Here is a 21286-nt window from a genome sequence, read left to right on the forward strand (position 1 = left end):
ATAAATTATTTCAATAAGTTATGTTACTACTTATTAAATATGCATCAAAACATAAAAATAGCTTTAGATATTAGAACTTAGTATATATTTTATTAGAATATAAATTAACGAGCTTTTAAAATTTATTTTATATTATATATATCTTCTTTTGACTGAAATACCAAGCAATTCTGAATATTTACTTATTGTAAAAAATTTTAAAAATTTCAATATTTTTAAGCAATGTAGTAAAAAATTATTCTTTTTGGTTTGAATTTATTAGTTTATTATTTGGTGCTGTAATTAATTTGAATGATCATTTATTTCATATTAAAATAAGAGCAAATCTATTTTTTTTAATTATTAATCTTTTTAGCAAATTGAATTAATAAATTAAATCAATAATTAAAACTCTATGAATAAGAAATATAATCGAGTTAGTCTATATAATTTAAAATTTATTAATTGATTTGACAGGTATTATTTTAAAGGACATAATTTATATTTACAAAAAATCTTCTAATTAACTAAATAAATGCAAAAAATTGTAATAAAAGGTCTTTACTAAACAAGAATTATGTATTTTGTTTCTTTCTTATTTGAAGTTTAATCACATATAAAAAAACTGTTTTTTAAAGATGAATACTGGTTGATTTAATATTTTGAAAGAAATATAAGCTTTCATCTTAATTGTAGCTTTTTAATTCAATTATTCTTAGATCTAAGCCTCTTTAAGACGAATTTAGAAATTTCTTCTTTGGAAAGTTTATCATTATAACTATAATGAACAAATTCACCTTTATCTGTGAGAAAATAAAACTTATGATTCTTTTTTAAACTCTTGATTGTTGAAAATATTTATTTCGTAATAAGCAGTAATCTAAACTTCGTCATTGTCATTGTAGAATTAATATTTACCTTGATACTCACCTTAGTCAACAAATTCAGTATTGTCAGTAAAATTAGTTTATGACCAGCCACCATTAAACTCGCCATTATCTTCATCTTTATCTTAATCAGCTTCTTTAACTCGATTTTTTCCTTTATCAGAACTTCTAAAAGAAAAAAAAATGGCTTAGCGTAGCAATAAAGTTATAAGTAGTTTAGCAAGTAGTTTATTCATTTCAAGCATTTTAAATAAAGACCTTCTTAAATGCAAAGATTAATTACAGCATTTGTTAATAATCTTTTAAGTATTTTATAATTTACTAAGTAAAATTTGTATGTATTCAAACTTTATTTAAAAAGACATTGAATAGAATTAAAAAATAAAATTTAAAATAATATTATCAATTGGATTAATATTATAAATACAAAATAATTAACTTATGCTAATAAAAAAATTTATTTTAAAAATTAAGATGCATAAAAGATGTAATAAATTGGTTTATCTTAAATATTATTTATAAAGAGACACAAATATTTATATATATATATACTTGTTATAATATAAAATTCGATCAAAAAAATATTTTATATATAAACTCTATTTTATAAGATAGGCTTTGACGAATCTTTTCAATTTGAAATATAGACTTTCATCTTTACTTTTTCAACACGAATCAGTTTTTCTTAGATCTAAGTCTCTTTAAGACAAGGTTAGCAACATCTTCTTTGGTGAGTTGACCATCAAGACCAACGTGTAAGAGTTCACCTTAATCGTAGAGTTTATCAGATTCATAAATGTTTTCACCAAGGTCTTGACGATTGTATTACTATTTTTAGTAGAAAGCAGCGATGTTAATCTCACCATTGTCGTAGAAGAAATAATTTCCGTGGAATTCACCTTAGTCAACAACTTCACCTTTATCAGTGCTTGATTCTTCATACCAGGCTCCAGAAAATTCACCATTGTCTTCACCCTTATCTTCTCCGCTATCAGAAAGTCTGAAGGAGAAAGCAGTAGCTTAGCATACCAACAGAGAAACGAGCAATAAAGCGAGTAATTTATTCATTTTTTTATTTTGTTTCAAATTTGTTTTTTGTTTATTAATTAATTACCAAATCATCAAGAAAATACATGCTTTTTTAAAACAAAAAAAACTAAAGAAAGTACTAATGTCTAAATTAATTAATTTTTTCTGATACTGATTAAAGATAAGTTAGCTAATTTTTAATTAGGTTTGCTGATAATATAAATTTGATCAGGTTCTTATGATTTCTTTCTCATAAGAATTTATCTAATAAATTTAAAATTTATATTAGTTATTTTTATTCTTTATAATAGAAAGAAAATCTATTATTCTGAATATCAATTAACTTATAATAATAAGTAAATTTAAGATTTGTTGAAATTATTTTGATGTAAAAACTTAACAAATTAAAAGAATTAAATTATATTTTTTTTCTTTTATAATTAATGATTAAAACAAATTAATTGATTAAATGAAAAATAAATTTGATTTTTTTTGTCTTTTCGACTTTAATTATAAATCTAATTTTTTTTGTATTTACATATTTTAATTAATCACTATTTTGTAAAAGGATGCAATTAAAGCACAATATTTATTATTTTTAATAGATGTTAATTTTACTATCAATCATTAAAATATATAGTTAAATTTTCTTAATAGAATGTGTAAGTAAGACATTAATTTATTTTTGTTAAAGCAAAATAAAAAATTTTTTTAGTAAAAGAAAATATCAATCAACTTTAAAAAAATAAATAATTTACTACGATTAATCTTGAGCAGAAAAATTTATAATCAAATCTAAACAAAACTCAAATTAAAATAAATGATTATGTTTCTCAATTTATATCAAGTAAATTATAAAACTACTGCAACAAATATTAATTAATTATTTTTCTTTCAATTTTAATTTTAGGCTTTAAATTGAGTAAAAAGACAAGACAGTAATAATAATAAGATGAATTTCATTTTTACATGTAAAATGTATTTAAACTTAATATTCCATAAAGTAAATAAATAAAACGTATTTCCTCACAAACTCAGACCTCCAATTTATGTAGATTCGTCGAATAAGAGAATGAAATATGCTTGTAAATTTGACTAAATAAATTATTATTCTACTGAGTTCTCATTCCCATTATCCTTTATATCTTAAACAAAATATTTTCTCTATTGCATTTTTAAAAATTTAATTTTATCTTCTTTTTAATAAAAAAATCAGACATTTCTAAATATCAAAGAAATTGTATAAAAAAGTATATATCTCATGCGAAAATAATCAATTTAATGTTTTAGCTTAATTTTTTTCTAGATTTAGATCTAATTTTCTTTTAATCGTAGATAATTATCAAATAAATAAATATAAATAAATTTGATTTTATGAGTAAAATTGTGATTAATTTCTTATTTTTTTAAATCAAATACTAACTAATCATTTTTATAAAATGCTATTGTAAAATTAAAAATATGGATAACTTTTTAATGAATACAATTTATTGTGCATAAAATTCATCTCCAAAATTTGAAGTTATATTTTCAAGAAGGATTACTTTTACATACAAAGAATTTGTACTTAAAGTTCATTACTATTAATTGTTGTAAATTCATATATTATTATAAGTAGTTTTTTATATCATCAAGATATACTAATAATATTAATTTTACTTTAATTTGTATTAATTTTGTTAATATTCCTATTTTAAAATTGAAATAAAAGTAAACATTTAAACTATTTTAATATTTTGTTTCACTTAAATAAAGTTTTTAAAATTACATTTTACTTTCTATTACTAAGGATTAGGAGTTATTTAGTAATAGGGAAATTTACTTTCTCCTATATTTAAATTTTTTTAATTTTAAAGAACAAAGTAAATAATTACAGTTGAAAAAATGTAAAGTTAGGAATTTATGTCTGTGTTTTACTAAGAAATCAAAAAATAAAAAAACTCTGAGCTGTTAAATATTTTACTTTAGAAATATTTTATTTTAATATAAAAAAATATTTAATATATTAATTAATATTTCAAATTATAAAATTAAAAAATAAAGTAATTTTATTTTTAGTTACAAAGTATACCGTATAATATACAGCAAAACCGTATAGACGGTCTATTCCTAATATAAGTACAATAATACTTCAATTATGCTCTTTAAAAAAAATTTATATGTAAATATGCATAAAAATGTAATAAATTAGCCTAACTTTAATATTGTTTTTTAAGAGACATAAATATATATATATAAATATAACTTGTTTATAATATGAAATTTGATCAACAAAATATTTTATATAAAAAACTTTATTTTGTAAGAAAGGATTGACTGATCTTTTCAATCATTTTTATTTTTGAATTGCGAATCAGTTTTTCTTAGATCTAATTCTCTTTAAGACGAAGTCAGTAACTTCTTCTTTGGTGAGTTGACCTTCAAGACCAACGTGTTTGAGTTTGCCCACTTTGTAGTGTCTATGAGTTTCATAAATTGATTCACCAATGTCTTGAAGATTTTCTTGCCATTATACGTAGTTAGCGGCGATGTGAATCTCACCATTGTCAAAGAAGTAATACTTTCCTTTAAAATCACCATCTTCAACAATTTCACCTTAATCAGTGCTTGATTCTTCAGACCAGACACCATTAAATTCATGAATGTCATAGTCAATGTCTTCAGCCTCATCTTCTCCATCTTCTCCGCTGTCGATGTCATACAATTTTAAAGAAAAATCAGTAGCTTAGCATACCAATAAAGAAACGAGCAATAAATCGAGTAATTTATTAATTTTTTATTTTTTAGTTTAAAATTGGCTTTTTGTTTGTTTATTAATTACCAAATCACCAAGGAACATATAAGCTATTTTAAAAGCAATATAAACTAAAGAAAGTACTAATTGCTAAATTAGTTAATTTTTTCTGATGCTGTTTGATTTTTTTTTTGAGTCTATTTGAATCTATTTATATATCTAATTTTGTATTTACTTTAATTACTAATCAATATTATGTAAAAGGATGCAATTAAAGCACAAGGTGTATTATTTTCAATAGATGTTAATTTTACAATCGATCATTAAAATATAAAGTTAAATTTTCCTAATTGAAAAGTGTAAGTAAGACATTAATTAACTTATTTTTGTTTAAGCAAAATAAAAAGTGTTTTTTAGTAAAAGAAAATATCAATCAACTTTAAGTAAATAAATAAATGACCATAATGCTTTGTTTTATTATTCTTTATTTAATGTTTTTAAATTTTTGAGATAAATGTTTTTGATAACTGCTCATAAATAATAAAATAATTATTTTTAAAAATTATTAAAATCCTTCATATAAGATTATCAATAAAGAATTAAGAGGCTTTTCATAAATTAAATTATTTATAATATTATCTAAAAAAAACTCAAATTAAAATAAATGATTACTTTTCTCAGTATATTTGAAAATAATTCATTTTATTTATATCAAATAAATTAGAAAAACACTGCAACAAAAATTAATTAATTAATTATTTTTCTTTCAATTTTAATTTTAGACAGACTTCATATGATATATTATTTAGTAGATATTATAAAAGAAATTTACTCATAGTTATTGTAAATTATAATTAATAATTTCATTTTATTTAAATAATTATGAGATCATATCATTTTTATTTTTTTAAAATGCTTTTCTTCACTCATAATTTGAAACATATTTACTTGTAAGATCAATAAATAATATGTTGTCTGTCCAACATTGTTAAAGCCTAAAAAATTTTCTTCCTCTATTTTTTGATGATTAAATATTATCTATGATTTTATAATGATAAAGACAGTGATAATAATTCAATTTTAACTTATATTAAGCTGATAAGCTTAAATAGAAAATCTTAAGTGATATTTTAAATATTATTATCTCAATTATTATTTATATAATTTCACCATAATTATTTTTTTACACTGATTTCCTAGTTTTATACATTTGTCTCTATTAAATTTTAGAAATTTATAATATCGAGCTTGAAAGTAAAAAATATAAACAAGATATCTAAAGAAAGGAGTTCATTATTAATACATAAGCTCTCTTTATTGCTTAGCACTCTTCAAATGTTTTTTGAAAAAGAATTTGATGATTTAATATTTTCTAGGAAATCAGAAATCTTATTAAAATCTACTATTGATATTATTGATATATTATTTCAAAGTTTGATTTATTAATATTAATTTAAGAAAGATTATTTATTTTTACTAGCAAAATTGTGATACTCATTCGTATAAAACTAAAATCACTGATAATAAATAGTTCATATTTATTAAAATGCTTATTATAATTTTAATGATATAAATATTTATGAATTATATTTTAATAAATATTAATATTCGCCTTATTACTGGACTAAAAAATTATATCTAATATTTTAAAAATTATATTATTAAATTATAATACATTAATTGATAGAATTTTATCAATATATGATAGCCCATCTTTGATTATTGCAATTTTTATAAGTATAAGTTTTCAAATAAATATTAAGATTTAATAATTAATTAATGTGACACTAAGTTTTTTTTATTTATTTTCCTATAATCAAATAAATTGATAAATTTTCTATTTGATAATTATGAAAATTTAACTATTCTTTTTAACTAAATTAGTTTGATATAATATTTAATTAATTTATAAAATCGCTTATTATCTATAAATAAATTGATATTCAATATTTTTGAAAATAAAATAAATGATATAAGATAAAACGTATTTTTAGGATTTAGAACAAGTAAATATTTATTTTTTTAGCAAGATTATTTAAATTATTTTTATTTAATCAAATAAGTTTTTAAGCTCTTCACATTTATCCTTTTAGATTCTCCATATTGATCTGAAAAATTAGTAAATTTGATTTATTAATTTAATAAATATTCTTATTAATGTTTTTTTAGTTTTAATTTTGATCTGATTTACAATATTATTATTTTTTATTTAACTGATCATCTATATTCATTAGCTTTTAACTTAATTTTCATTCAACTTTTATTTTGATTAAAAACTCTTTATTTTTTTATATTTTATATTTTCTCTTCATTTTTTCCTTCTAACTAAATAATTAACTTCATAATTTTTCTTCAATATTTAAAAGGTGGATTTAATTTGATGATGAAATTACATTAAGTTTAGGTTCTGCTTTAGGCAAGTGCACTAATCTCTCAAATTTGACACTTAATCTTGAGTAAAAACTGTTTATTAGTTTTCGATTGTGATATTTTTGAATATAAAATGAATTTAAAACAATAGAACTAACTAATCTTTTAATTTATTTATTTATTAGCTTTTTATTTCATTTATTTTTATAATTCTGCTTGCATTTTTTGTTTATTTCCGTTAGTTAATTTAACTCATTCTTTCATTTTCAACTTTTATTTTCATTATTATTTCATATTATTTCTTCATTTTTTCTTACTAACCAACTAATTAATTAGCTGTATATTTTTTCTTTATTATTTAAAAAGTCGAAATTAAATTGGTGATAAAGGTTTATCAGGTTTAGGTTTAGCTTTAGGAAAGTGCACTAGTCTCTAAAATTTGACACTTGATCTTTCGTAAAAATAGTTTATTTGTTTTTAGTTTATGATATTTTTTAGTGTAAACAATTACTTTATACAAAAAAACTAACTAAATCTTATAAATTATTTTTTTATTACTTTTTATTTGATTTATTTTTCATTTTTTTATTCTTGGTTTATTTTTATTTCCTTTTATATTTCTTAATTTAACTCATTTTTTTATTTTTAACTTTGATTTCATCATTAATTAATTACTTCTTTTCTTATTAATTAATATTTTTTCTTCATTTTTTTCTTTTAACCAACAAATTAACTGTATATTTTTACTTCCATATTTAAAAAGGGAAAATTAAATTGGTGATGAAGGTACATCAGGCTTAGGTTCTGGTTTAGGAAAGTGCGCTAATCTCTTAAATTTGACACTCCAACTAAAGTAGAAATCGTTTATTTATTATGGATTGCGAAGTTTTTGAATAAAAAATGAATTTAAAAATAAAAAACTAACTAATTTTTTTATTTATCTACAAGCTTTTTATTTGATTTATATTTTTTTTTTATTTTGATTAAGTTTTTATATTTATTTATTTGTTTCTTTGTTTTTTTTGTTAATTTAAATCATTTTTTCATTTTCAACTTCTATTCTATTATTAATTAATTAATTTCTTTTTATTTCATATTTTTTTCTTAATTATTTCCTTCTAACAAACTAATCAACTATATATTTTTTCTTCAATGTTTAAAAAGGGAAAATTAAATTGGTGATTAAGGTACATCAGATTTAGGTTCTGGTTTAGGAAATTGCCTTTTTCTCTAAAGTTTGGCACTTGATCTAAGGTAAAAACAATTTATCTGTTTTGAATTGTGAAATTTTTGAACATAAAAATGATTTTAAAAGAGTATTACTAACTAACACATTTAATTTATTTATTAGTTTTATATTTGATTTATTTTTTACTTTTTTTTATTCTGCTTTTATTTATTTATTTATCTATCTCTCTATCTCTTTTAATGTTTTTTTTTTAATTTAACTCATATTTTTATTATCTACTTTTAGTATTATTTAATTAATTAATTCATTCATTCACTTCTTATTATTTCATATTTTTTCTTCATTTTTCCTTCAAATTAACTAATTAATTTTTTCTTTAATATTTTTAAGGAATAATTAAATTGGTGCAATTGGGGCATAAGGCTTAGGTTTTGGTTTAAGAAAGTGCATTAATCTCACAAATTTTACACTTTATCTATGGTAAAAACAATTTATTTGTTTGGATTGTGATATTTTTGAATTTTATTTATTTATTTCGTTTTTTGTTTGTTAATTTAATTCATTTTTTATTTTCAAATTTTATTTTTATTATTTATTTATTAAGGGAAAATAAAATTGGCGGTGAAGGTGCATCAGGCTTAGGTTTAAGTTTAGGAAAATGCACAAATCTTTAAAATTTGACACTTCAACTTTGGTAATAACATTTTATTTGTTTTGGATATACTTTTGAATCAAAAAATGAATTTAAAAAAAATAAACTAACTCTTTTAATTTTTGATTTATTAGCTTTTTGTTTGATTTCTTTTTATTTTTTTTTCTGCTTGTGTTTTTTTTTTATATTTATTTATTTTTTTGCAAACTTAATTTGTTTTTTTATTTTCAACTTTTACTCTTATTATTAATTTCTTATTATTTCATATTCTTTCTTCATTTTTCTTTCTATTTATATTTTTTCTTAAATAATTAAAAAAGGGAAAATTAAATTGATGATGAAGGTGTATCAAATTTAGGTTCTGGTTTAGGATAGTGCACTAATCTCTCAAATTTGACACTCCGTCTATGGTAATTTATTTGTTTTGGATTTAAATATTTTTAAATATTAAAATGAATTTAAGAAAATAAAACTAACACTTTAAATTTATTTATTAGCTTTTTATTTGATTTGATTTTTTTTATTATTAATATTTTTATATATGTTTATTTATTAGTTTAAATCTAATTTTCAACTTTTGCTTTTATTATTAATTAATTAATTAATTTCTTTTTATTTTAATGTTTTTTTCATTTATACTTTGTAATTAACTAATTAACTGTATATGTTTTCTTCAATATTTAAAAAGGTAGAATTAAATTCATGATAAAGGTACAATAGGCTTAGGTTCTGGTTTAGAAAAGTGCAATAATCTCTCAAATTTGACACTTGATCTATCGTATAAGCAGTTTATTTGTTTTAAATTATGATATTTTTGAATATAAAAAAGAGTTTAAAACAAAAAAACTAACTTCCTCTTTTAATTTGTTTGTTAGTTTTTGTTTAATTTATTTTTCTTTTTTTTATTCTGCTTTAATTTTTATTTATTTATTTTTAGTTAGTTAATTTAATTCATTTTTTTATTGTCAACTTTTGCTTATTATTAATAAATTTATTAATTTCTTATTACTCCATATTTTTCTTCTTTTTCCCTTCTAACTAACAAATTAACTATTTTTTATTCAATATTAAAAAGAGAGAATTCAATTGGTGCAAGTGGTGCATCAGACTTAGGTTTTAGTTTAGGAAAGTGCAATAATCTCTCAAATTTGACACTTAATCTAAGGTAAAACAACTTATTTGTTTTGTATTGTCATAATTTTGAATATAAAAATGAATTTAAAGCAAAATAAAAAAATAACTAAATTTTTAATATTTATTTGATTTATTTTTTCTTTTTTTATATTTATTTGTTTATTTATTTACTTGTTAATTTAACTCATTTTTTCATTTTCAACTTTTATTTTATTATTAATTAATTATTTTCTTATAATTTTGATATTTTTTCTACATTTTTCTTTTAAATAAACTAATTAACTTTTTATTTTTCCTTCAATATTTAAAAAGGTAGAACCTAATTGGTGCAATTGGTGCATCAGGCTTAGGTTATGGTTTAGGAAAATCCACTAAAATCTTAAATTTAACACTTGATCTTTAGTAAATACAGTTTATTAGTTTTGGATTGCGATATTTTTGACAAAAATGAATTTAAAATGATATTAAGTTTGCTTTATTTATTTGCTTGTTATTTAATTTTTTTCATTTTCCACTTTTGTTTTTATTATTAAATAATTTCTTATCATTTCATATTTTTTCTTTATTTTTTCCTACTAGCTAGCTAATTATCTAAATATTTTTTCATCAATATTTAAAAAGGTAGAATTCAATTGGTAATACAGGTGTATCTGCCTTAGGTTTTGGTTTAAGAAAGTGCATTAATCTCTCGATTTTCACACTTTATCTAAGGTAAAAACTGTTTATTTGTTTTAGACTATCATATTTTTGAATAAAAAAATGAATTTAAAAAAGTGTAATTAAATTACTAACTAACAGTTTTCATTTATTTATTTATTAGTTTTTATTTGATTTATTTACTTTTTTAATTCTGCTAACATTTTTAATATTTATTGATTTAAAGTATAATATTTTATTTATTTTTTTTAGTAATTGATTGTAATTTTTATTAATAGTAAAAATTAACTTATTGAAAGATTTTTATATCCGAAACCAAAGTACCTTAAATAAAAAAGATTAGTTGACTTAAAAATACAATATTTATGATATAATCAATAAATATAAATTTATATAATATGTTTTATTTTATTATATTCTGTAATCAGAAAAATTAAAAAAGAGATTAATTTATATATTATAAAATATACTTAAACACCTTAAAAATTTATTTTATTCTATTGAGTTAGCATTCTCATTTTTCTTTTTATCCAAACTCTATTTCCTATAATTTTAAGTACACATTTTAAATAAAAATATTTAGATTTTTTTAATAATGAATATTTATTCGTTCACTAACTGTTTTAAGATTACTCAAACTAAAACAAATTGATAAATTCATTATTTGTTTGTCCTTTTTATTCATTTATAATTAAATAATTAATTAATCAAATTTCCATAAATTCATAAATTGCTTTTCAACATTTTTGAAGAAAAAAAATTAAATGTTATAGTAGATTAAAAATTACAATAGAATAGAAGAAGTAATTATTTATTTTTTTATTAATTTACTTTAAATTTATTTTTGCTAATATAAAAAGTTTTTAAACTCTTCACTTTTATCTCATAAGGCTCTCCATATTGTACTGAAGTATATTTAATTTATAAATATTATAATTAATATTTTTTAATATTTAACTTTCAGTTAGTTTAAAATTTTAATTTTCTAATATAAATTATCCCCTTTATTATCTAATTTTATTTACAATTGTTTTTTTTGTTTTAATTTAATTTTCATCTTAAATATTTTAAATTAATTATCCATAATATTTTATTCATTATTTATTTATAAAACTTCTAATTAATAAAAACAGTTTATTAGTTTTTGATTGTGATATTTTCTTCAATTTAAAATAAAAAAACTTTTTTAATTTTTTAAAAATTACTTTCCTTTTACTTTTTTATTATTTTTGCATCTATTTTCTTTTATATTTGTTAATTTAGCATATTTTTTTATTTTTAATATTTGCTTTTATTATTTATTTATTGATTTCTTTTTATTTTATATTTTTCCTTTCTAAATTATTAATTAATTATATATTTTTTCTTCAATATTTAAAAAGTGAAAATTTAATTGGTGCAGAAGATGCATCAAACTTAAGCTCTGGTTTAGCAAAGTGCACTAATCTCTCAAATTTGATGCTTAATCTTTTGTAAATTCAATTTATTTGTTTTGTATTGTATTATTTTTACATAAGCATTGAATCTAAAACAATATAGTTCTTTTAATTTGTTAATTGCTTTTTATTTTATTTACTTTCATTTTTCATTTTTATTGAACTTGTGCTTATTTTTCTTCTATCTTTCTAAATTTAATTCATTTTTTTATTTATAACATTTGCATTTATTATTTATGTATTAATTAATTTCTATTTATTTCATATTTTTTCTTTCGAAATTATTAATTAATTATATATTTTTTCTTAAATATTTTAAAAGTAATAGTTCAATTGGTGCAAAAGGTGCATCAAGCTTAGGCTCAGGTTTAGCAAAGTGCACTAATCTCTCAAATTTGACACTTATTCTTTAGTAAATTCAATTTATTTGTTTTGTATTGTATTATTTTTACAAAAACATTTAATCCAAAACAATTTGTTCTTTTAATTTGTAAATTGCTTTTTATTTGATTTACTTTTATTTTTCTTTTTTATTGAACGTATGTGTGCTTGCTTATTTTTCTTTTATCTTTCTAAATTTAACTCATTTTTTTATTAACAAAATTTGCTTGTACTATATTAATTAATTAATTTCTTGTTATTTTATTCATTTTTTCTTATTAAATTAAAAATTTATTTATATTTTTTCTTCAATATTTAAAAAGTGAAAATTTAATTGGTGCTGAAGGTGCATCAAGCTTAGGTTCTAGTTTAGCAAAATGTGCTAATCTCTCAAATTTGACACTTGATCTTAGGTAAATTTAATTTATTTGTTTTGTATTGTATTATTTTTACATAAGCATTGAATCTAAAACAATATAGTTCTTTTAATTTGTTAATGGCTTTTTATTTTATTTACTTTTATTTTTCTTTTTTATTGAACGTATGTGTGCTAGCTTATTTTTCATTTATCTTTCTAAATTTAACTCATTTTTTTATTTATAACATTTGCTATATATTAATTAATTTCTTGTTATTTTATTCATTTTTTCCTACTAAATTACAAATTTATTTATATTTTTTCTTCAATATTTAAAAAGATCTAATTAAATTTATGATTAAGGTGCATCATGCTTAGGTTCTTGCTTAGCAAATTGTACTAATCTCTCAAATTTGACCCTTAATCTTAAGTAAATTCAATTCATTTGTTTTGTATTGTATTCTTTTTACATAAATTATTGAATCTAAAACAATATAGTTCATTTAATTTGTTAATGGCTTTTATTTGATTTAATTTAATTTTTCATTTTTATTGAACTTGTGCTTATATTTCTTCTATCTTTCTAAATTTAACTCATTTTATTATTTTCAGCTATTGCTTTTATTTATTATTAATTAATTTCTTATTATTTCATATTTTTTCTTCATTTTTTCTTTCTAAATTATTAATTAATTAAATATTTTTTCTTCAATATTTAAAAAGTTAAAATTTAATTGGTGCTGAAGGTGCATCAAGCTTAGGTTCTAGTTTAGCAAATTGCAATAATCTCTAAAATTTGAAACTTGTTCTTGCGTAAATTCAGTTTATTTCTTTTGGATTGAGATACTTTTACTTATAAAATTGAATTTAAAACAACATAGCTCTTTTAATTTGTTTATTGTTTTTTATTTAATTTCCTTTTCTTTTTCTTTTTTTATTGAACTTTTGCTTATTTTTCTTCTATCTATCTATCTATCTATCTATCTATCTATCTATCTATCTATCTATCTATCTATCTAAATTTAACTCATTTTTTATTTTCAAAATTTGTTTTTATTATTTATTTATTTATTAATTTCTTACTATTTCGTATTTTTTTTCATTTTTTCTTTCTAAATTATTAATAATTTATTCTTCAATATTTAAAAAGTCGCAATTCACTTCATTCAATTGGCGCATCAAGGTTAGGTTCTGGTTTAGCAAATTCCACTAATCTCTCAAATTTGACACTTTATCTTGGGTAAATTATAATTGTTTTAGATTGTGATATTTTTATTTATAAAATTGAATTTAAAACAAATTGCATAAATCTATTAAATTAATTCGACAATTATTCTTTGTTAAATTCAGTTTTTTTTGTTTGGATTGCGATATTTTTACATATAAAATTGAATTTAAAACAATATAAATAGCTCTTTTAATTTGTTAATTGCTTTTTATTTGATTTAATTTTCTTTCTTTTTTATTGAACTTGCCCATATTTTTCTTCTATCTTTCTAAATTTAACTCATTTTTTAAATTTAAACGTTAGCTTTTATTAGCTATTAATTAATTAAATTCTTATTGTTTCAAGTTTTATCTTCATTTTTTGTTTCTAAATTATTATTTAATGATATATTTTTTCTTCAATATTTAAAAAGTGAGAATAAAATTGGGACTGAAGGTGTATCAAGCTTATTTTCTGCTTTAGTAAATTGCACTAATCTCTCAAATTTGACACTTGATCTTAGGTAAATTCAATTTATTTGTTTTGGATTTTGATAGTTTTACTTATAAAATTGAATTTAAAGCTCTTTTAATTTGCTTATTATTTTTTATTTTATATAATTTTCATTTTCTTTTTTATTAAATTTGTGCATATTTTTTTTCTATCTTTCTAAATTTAAATCATTATTTTATTTTTAACATTTGCTTTTATTATTTATTTATTTATTAATTTATTACTATTTCATATTTTTCCATTTATTCTTTCTAAATAATTAATTAATTATTTATTTTTTCTTCAATATTTAAAAAGTATGAATCAAATTTGTACTTAAAATTCATCAGGCTTAGGTTCTCGTTTAGAAAATTGCACTAATCTCTCAAATTTGACACTTATTCTTTTGTAAATTCAGTTTAATTCTTTTGGATTGTGATATTTTTACATATGAAATTGATTTAAAACAACTTAGCTCTTTTAATTTGTTAACTGCTTTATATTAAATTTAGTTTTCTTTTTCTTTTTTATTGAACTTGTGCTTATTTTTCTTATATCTTTTTAAATTTAACTCATTTTTTTATTTTTAAATTTGATTTTATTATTTATTTATTAATTTCTTATTATTTCATACTTTTCTTCATTTTTTCCTACTAAATTACTAATTAATTTAATATTATTTATTTAATATTTAAAAAGTTAGAATTAAATTGGTGCTTAAGGTACATTAGGCTTAGTTTCTACTTTAAATAGTTGCACTAATCTCTCAAATTTGACACTTGATCTTAGGTAAATTTAGTTTATTTGTTTGTATTTTGATACTTTTAGTTATAATCTGTATTTAAAATAACAATTTTCTTTTAATTTATTCATAACAATTTTATTTTATTTATTAATTTATTTATTTTTTCTCTTATATTCAGATAATTTTTTTTATATTAATTAATTTTAAACATAATTTTTTATAAAAAAATTTATTTTATTTAGTTTTTTATTTTAATTTAACATATTACAGAGCAGTAAACTTAACCAATCCATCATAATAAGGAAAAGTAAAAAACTAGTGTCTTAAATCAAAAAGATTAGTTGTCTTAAAAATAAGATTCTCTAAGTCGTGATATATATACATAAATACAAGCAGTGAAAAAGGATGAATAAATATAAAATATTTGAAAAATATAAAATAATATGTTTTATTATATAATATTTTGTAATAAAATAATTTAAATATATATAGATATTTAGATTTATTATTATTTTTATATTTATGAATATCATATTTATTTATATAGGTAACCAAAAAAATTTTCAAAAGTTTATGAGGGGGGGGGGGTTGTTAATATATGAGAACTTACAGTATATAAAAAATTTAAAAGCAAAAAATTAATTTTATTTAAAATTTAAAGATAAAATAAAATTTTATAACAAAGAATTGAAAACTAAATTATCAATAATATATTAGAATTCATAATTAATATATAAATAATCAATATTTAATTAAATAAGAAAAGGAAAATAAAAATAAAAAGAATTATTACAAATTAAAAAATTATTTTTTTATTTTTTTAAAATAAAATTAAAATAAAAAATGAAACATTTTAATATATTAAAATAAAATAGCTTAAAATATATAAATTAATTTATTTATTTTTTATTTTGATATTACAAGTAGCTTTTTAGTTAGAGATAAAATACTTAGTAAATAGCAATATTTATTATCTAATTTTAAGAGTTTTAGTATTAATAACCAATTATTTTTGAAATTATATATGCTTTACTTTATTAGTTTAAATTAAAAATATTAATCTAACTTTTTTTGTGATATCTCTTCCAAAAAGTAAATTGATTAGATTAATTAATTAATGAATTAGTTCTTTTTATCCACTTATAATTAATTAATTAAATCCCATCAATTGCAATTCAATATTTTTGAAAATAATAAAATAAATGATGTAATAGATTAAAAAATATAACAAATTAGAAGAAGTAGTTATTTATTTTTTTATCAATATACATTAAATTTATTTTATTAATATAAAAAATTTTTAAACTCTTAACTCTAATCTCATTAGGTTCTCCATATTGATCTAAGGTATTTTTAATTTATTAATATTATTATTATTAATGCTTCTTTTCTTTTATTTTCAATTTATTAAAAGTATTATTTTTCAAATAGAAATTCTCATCTATATTTATTCATTTTTACTTATAAAAATATTATTTAATTATTTTGATTTAATTTTCACTTACAATTTTCAATTTTTAATTATTTGATATTTTCTCTTCATTTTTTGCTTCTAACAAACTAATTAATAATAATTTTTTATTCAATATTTAAAAGTCGCTATTAAATTGATGCTGTTGGTTTATAAGGCTTATGTTCTGATTTTACAAAGTGCTCTAATCTCTAAAATTTGACACTTAACCTTTGGTACAAACTATTTTTTAGTATTTGATATTTTTTAATATAAAAAAGTAACACTCTTTAAATTTATTTGCTAGCTTTTTATTTAGTTTAGCATATTTTTTATTTTTTTTATTTTGCTTGTCTTTTTTTTGTTCTATCTATCTATATTTCTTAACTTAACTTATTTTTTAATTTTCAACTATTGTTTTTATTATTAATTAAGTAATTAATTAATTTTTTAATGATCCACATTTTTTCATTATTTTTTCCTTCTAAATAACTAAGTAATTCTATTTTTTTCTTCAATATTTAAAAAGTGGCAGTTCAATTAGTGATAAGGGTACATTAGACTTAGGTTCTGCGTTAAAAAATTGCACTAATCTCTCAAATTTGACTCTTAATCTTGAGTAAAAACAGTTTATTAGTTTTAGATTGTGATATTTAAAAAAAAAAATGAATTTAAAACAATTTAACTCATTTATTTTATTTTTTAGCTTTTTATTTGATTTCTTTTTCTTTTTTATTTTAATTGTAATTTTTTTTTTCTATCTTTGTTAATTTAACTCGTTTATTTTTTAATTTTCAACTAATATTTTATAATTAACTAATTAATTTATAATTATTATTTCGTATTCTTTCTTTCTTTCTAACTAACTAATTAATTTGATATTTTTTCTTCAATATTTAAAAAGTGGTAATTCAATTGGTGATTCAGGGCCATCAGGTTTAGTTTCTTGTTTAGGAAAATGCAGTAATCTCTCAAATTTAACACTTTCTTTAAGGTAAAAAAAGTTTATTTGTTTTAGATTGTGAAATTTTTTTATATAAAAATGAGTTTAAAAAAATTTTACTCTTTTAATTTATTTGCTAGCTTTTAATTTGATTTATTTTTTTTATAGTGCACATGTTTTTTTTCTTTGCTTACATTACTTATTTTTTAATTTTCAAATATTTTTGTTATTATTAATTAATTCATTTCTTATTATTTCCCTTTATTTCATTATTCTTTCTTTCTTTCTTTCTTTCTTTCTTTCATTCTTACTAACTAATTAATTTTTTATTCAATTTTTAAAAAGGGAAAATTTAATTGGTGCAAATGGTGCAACAAATTTAGGTTCTGCTTTAGTAAATTGCACTAATCTCTCAAATTTGACACTTGAACTTTAGTAAAAACAGTTTTTTGTTTTAGATTGTGAAAATTTTTAAAATAAAAATGAATTTAAAACCATTTTACTCTTTTAATATATTTGCTAGCTATTTATTTTTCTTTTTCTTTTTTGTTGAGCTTTTGTTTTTCTATCTTTGTTAATTTAACTCACTTTTAATTTTCAACTATTGTTTTTATTATTCATTAATTTATTTCTTATTATTTCATATTTTTTTCTTCATTTTTTACTTCTAACTAACTAATTAATTTAATATTTTTTCTTCAATATTTAAAAAGTGAAAATTAATTGGGTGACTAAGGTGCATCAGGCTTAGGTTCTGGTTTAAAAAATTGCACTAAACTCTCATATTTAAGACTTGGTCTTGGGTAAAAACAATTTAAAATTTTTGGATTGCGAGTGATATTCTTAATTTAAAGCATAATATCTAACTCTTTTAATTTATTATGATAGTTTTTTTATCTTTCTTTGTTAATTTTACTCATTTTTAATTTTTAAATTCTACTTTTTTCATTAATTAATTTTTTATTATTTCTAATTTTCTTTACATTTTTCTTCTATTAATAATCCATTTTTTCTTCAATATTTAAAAAGAAAGAATCAAATTGGTGATTAAGGTACATCAGGCTTAGGTGCTTTACTAAATTGCACTACTCTTTCAAATTTAAGACTCTATCTTTAGTAAAAACAATTTTTTTTGCTTTAGATTGTGATATATGTTAATATAAAAATAAATTTAAAACAATAAATACACCTCTTTTAATTTATTTGATTAATTTTTCTTTTTCTTTAAGATTTTGCTTGTATTTTTTTACTTTTTTCATTAATTTAATTCAATTTTTTATTTTTAAATTCTACTTTTATAATTAATTAATTTCTTATTATTTTATATTTTCTTCATTTTTTCCTTCTAAATAGCAAATTTGTTATATATTTTTACTTAAATATTTAAATAGTGATAATTAAATTGGTGATAAAGGTGTATCAGGTTTTAGTTCTGCTTTAAAAAGTTGCACTAATCTCTCAAATTTGAAACTTAATTTTGAGTAAAAATAACTGTTTATTAGTTTTAAATTGTGATATTTTTTAATATAAAAACACATTTACTCTTTTAAATTATTTACTAACTAACTAACTAACTAACTAACTAACTAACTATTCTTTGTTAATTTAAATAATTTTTAAATTTTCAACTATTGCTTTTATTATTAATTAATTCATTTCATATTATTAAATATTTTTTCTTCACTTTTTGCCTCTACTAAGTAATTAATTATTTCTTTCAATATTTAAAAAGTGGCAATAATATTGGTGATATCGGTACATCAGCCTTAGATTCTGCTTTAGCAAATTGCACAAATCTCTCAAATTTGATACTTAATCTTAAGTAATAAACTATTTATTTGTTTAGGATTGTGATATTTTTAATATTAAAATGAATTTAAACAATTTATCTCTTTTAATTATTTATTAGCTTTTTATTAGATTTATCTTTCTTTTTCTTTTTTATAGTGTTTTTGTTTTATTTCTTTCTTTATTTGTTGATTTAACTCATTTTTTAATTTTCATATTTTGCTTTTTTTATCAATTAATTCTTATTTTCACATTATTTCATTATATTTAAATAGATTCAATTAAATTGGTGCAATTGGTGCATCAAATTTAGGTTCTGCTTTAGTTAATTGCACTAATCTCTCAAATTTGACACTTGAACTTTCGTAAAAGCAGTTTTTGTTTTAGATTGCGATATTTCTTAATATAAAAATTAATTTAAAACAATTTTATTCATTTAATTAATTTAATTTCTTTTTCTTTTTTATTGTGCTTGTGTTTTTTTTCTTCCATCTTTGTTAATTTAACTCATTTTTTAATTTTCGACTTTTACTCTTACATTATAATTAATTAATTTATTATTATTATTTCGTATTTTTTTTCTTCATTTTCTCTTTCTAATTAACATAATATATATATATATTCTTCAATATTTAAAAAGTGGCAATTAAATTGGTGAGATTGGTGCATAAGGCTTAGGTTCTACTTTAGTAAATTGCACTAATCTTTTAAATTTGACACTTAACCTAAGGTAAAAAGATATTATTTGTTTTTAAATGCTATATTCTTGAATATAAAAATTAATTTAAAAAACAATAACTTTTTTAATTTATTTGATAGTTTTTTATTTAATTTTGCTTTATTTTTCTTTTTTATTGTATTTGTGTTTATTTTTTTTTACTATCTTTGATAATTTTACTCATTTTTTTATTTTCAACTTTTTCTTCTTTTATTAATTTATTTCTTATTATTTCATATTTTTTCCTTTTAACTAAATAACTTATATTTTTTTTTCTTCTTCAATACTTATAAAGTAGCAATAAAATTGGTTTAATTGGTTCTTAAGACTTAGTTTCTGCTTTAGCCAGCTGTACTAATCTCTTAAGTTTGAGACTTGACCTAAGGTACAAACAACTTATTTGTTTTTGATATTTTTTAATATAAAATGAATTTAAAACTATTAACTTTTTTAATTTATTTATTAGTATTTTATTTGGTTTGTTTTTCTTTTTTATTCTGCTAAAATTGTATTATTTATTAATTTAAAAATTTTATTCTATTTAGTTTTTTTTAATAATTTACTTTTTATATTAAAAGTTAAAACTTTATCAAATAAGTTCAATCATTGAAAATAAAAAGCATGTGCCTTAAATCTAAAAAATTAGTTTTCTTAGAAATAATTGTGAGAAACAGATGGTGAAAAAACGATGGATGAATATTAAATATTTTAATATTATAAAATAATATGTTTTTTTATAGTTAAACCTAAAATTTAGAAAGATAGGTTTATTATTTTTTTCATATTTATGAATATCATATTTATTTTTGTAAGTTATTAAATAGTTTATTAAATATAACGAAATTTATTTAGGGTAATTCCTTTTTGAGTGCACACATTGTGCGCTTGACACTTTTTGTGTAAATTTGCTCTTAACTATCTGTTTTAAATACAAATTTTAATATTAAATAATGAATTTTAAATTAATTTTGTGGTATCTCTTCATAAAAACAAATCTTTTAATTAATATTTGATATTTGGTTATTAAATTTTACTTGTTCTTTTTATCCGTTTATAATTAATTAATTAAATTCCATAAATTGCTTTTCAATATTTTTGAAAAAAAAAAATGAAATAATAGATTTAATAGATTCAAAA

General features: G+C 18.6%; 4 protein-coding genes across 4 annotated transcripts; 1 reads left to right on the top strand and 3 right to left on the bottom strand. All coding sequences in view use genetic code 6, as the record gives it.

The window, feature by feature from the left end:
• Positions 1-772: 772 nt before the first annotated feature.
• Positions 773-1201, bottom strand: TTHERM_00903880 (hypothetical protein; the record flags this gene model as incomplete). Its single annotated transcript, XM_001027063.2, has 1 exon — positions 773-1201. The coding sequence occupies exon 1, from the start codon at positions 1109-1111 to the stop codon at positions 773-775; it is 339 nt and encodes a 112-aa protein (XP_001027063.2). The 5' UTR covers positions 1112-1201.
• Positions 1202-1541: 340 nt separating this feature from the next.
• Positions 1542-1988, bottom strand: TTHERM_00903890 (transmembrane protein, putative; the record flags this gene model as incomplete). Its single annotated transcript, XM_001027064.2, has 1 exon — positions 1542-1988. One exon carries the CDS (start codon positions 1986-1988, stop codon positions 1542-1544), a length of 447 nt encoding a protein of 148 aa, XP_001027064.2.
• A 2260-nt stretch (positions 1989-4248) lies between these two features.
• On the bottom strand, positions 4249-4734 carry TTHERM_00903900 (hypothetical protein; the record flags this gene model as incomplete). Its single annotated transcript, XM_001027065.1, has 1 exon — positions 4249-4734. One exon carries the CDS (start codon positions 4732-4734, stop codon positions 4249-4251), a length of 486 nt encoding a protein of 161 aa, XP_001027065.1.
• A 1862-nt stretch (positions 4735-6596) lies between these two features.
• Positions 6597-20830, top strand: TTHERM_000903901 (hypothetical protein; the record flags this gene model as incomplete). Its single annotated transcript, XM_012800834.1, has 34 exons — positions 6597-6635; positions 6693-6748; positions 6996-7085; positions 7366-7455; positions 7763-7852; positions 8164-8253; positions 8579-8668; positions 8793-8882; positions 9161-9250; positions 9529-9618; positions 9916-10005; positions 10287-10376; positions 10596-10685; positions 12014-12103; positions 12390-12479; positions 12772-12861; positions 13147-13236; positions 13530-13619; positions 13957-14046; positions 14447-14536; positions 14824-14913; positions 15205-15294; positions 16847-16936; positions 17230-17319; positions 17605-17694; positions 17989-18078; positions 18357-18446; positions 18673-18759; positions 19035-19124; positions 19376-19465; positions 19707-19796; positions 20072-20161; positions 20445-20534; positions 20728-20830. The coding sequence occupies 34 exons, from the start codon at positions 6597-6599 to the stop codon at positions 20828-20830; spliced, it is 2985 nt and encodes a 994-aa protein (XP_012656288.1).
• Positions 20831-21286: the final 456 nt, after the last annotated feature.

This window comes from Tetrahymena thermophila (assembly GCF_000189635.1).
Source record: "Tetrahymena thermophila SB210 genomic scaffold scf_8253908, whole genome shotgun sequence".
NCBI classification, from domain to species: domain Eukaryota; phylum Ciliophora; class Oligohymenophorea; order Hymenostomatida; family Tetrahymenidae; genus Tetrahymena; species Tetrahymena thermophila.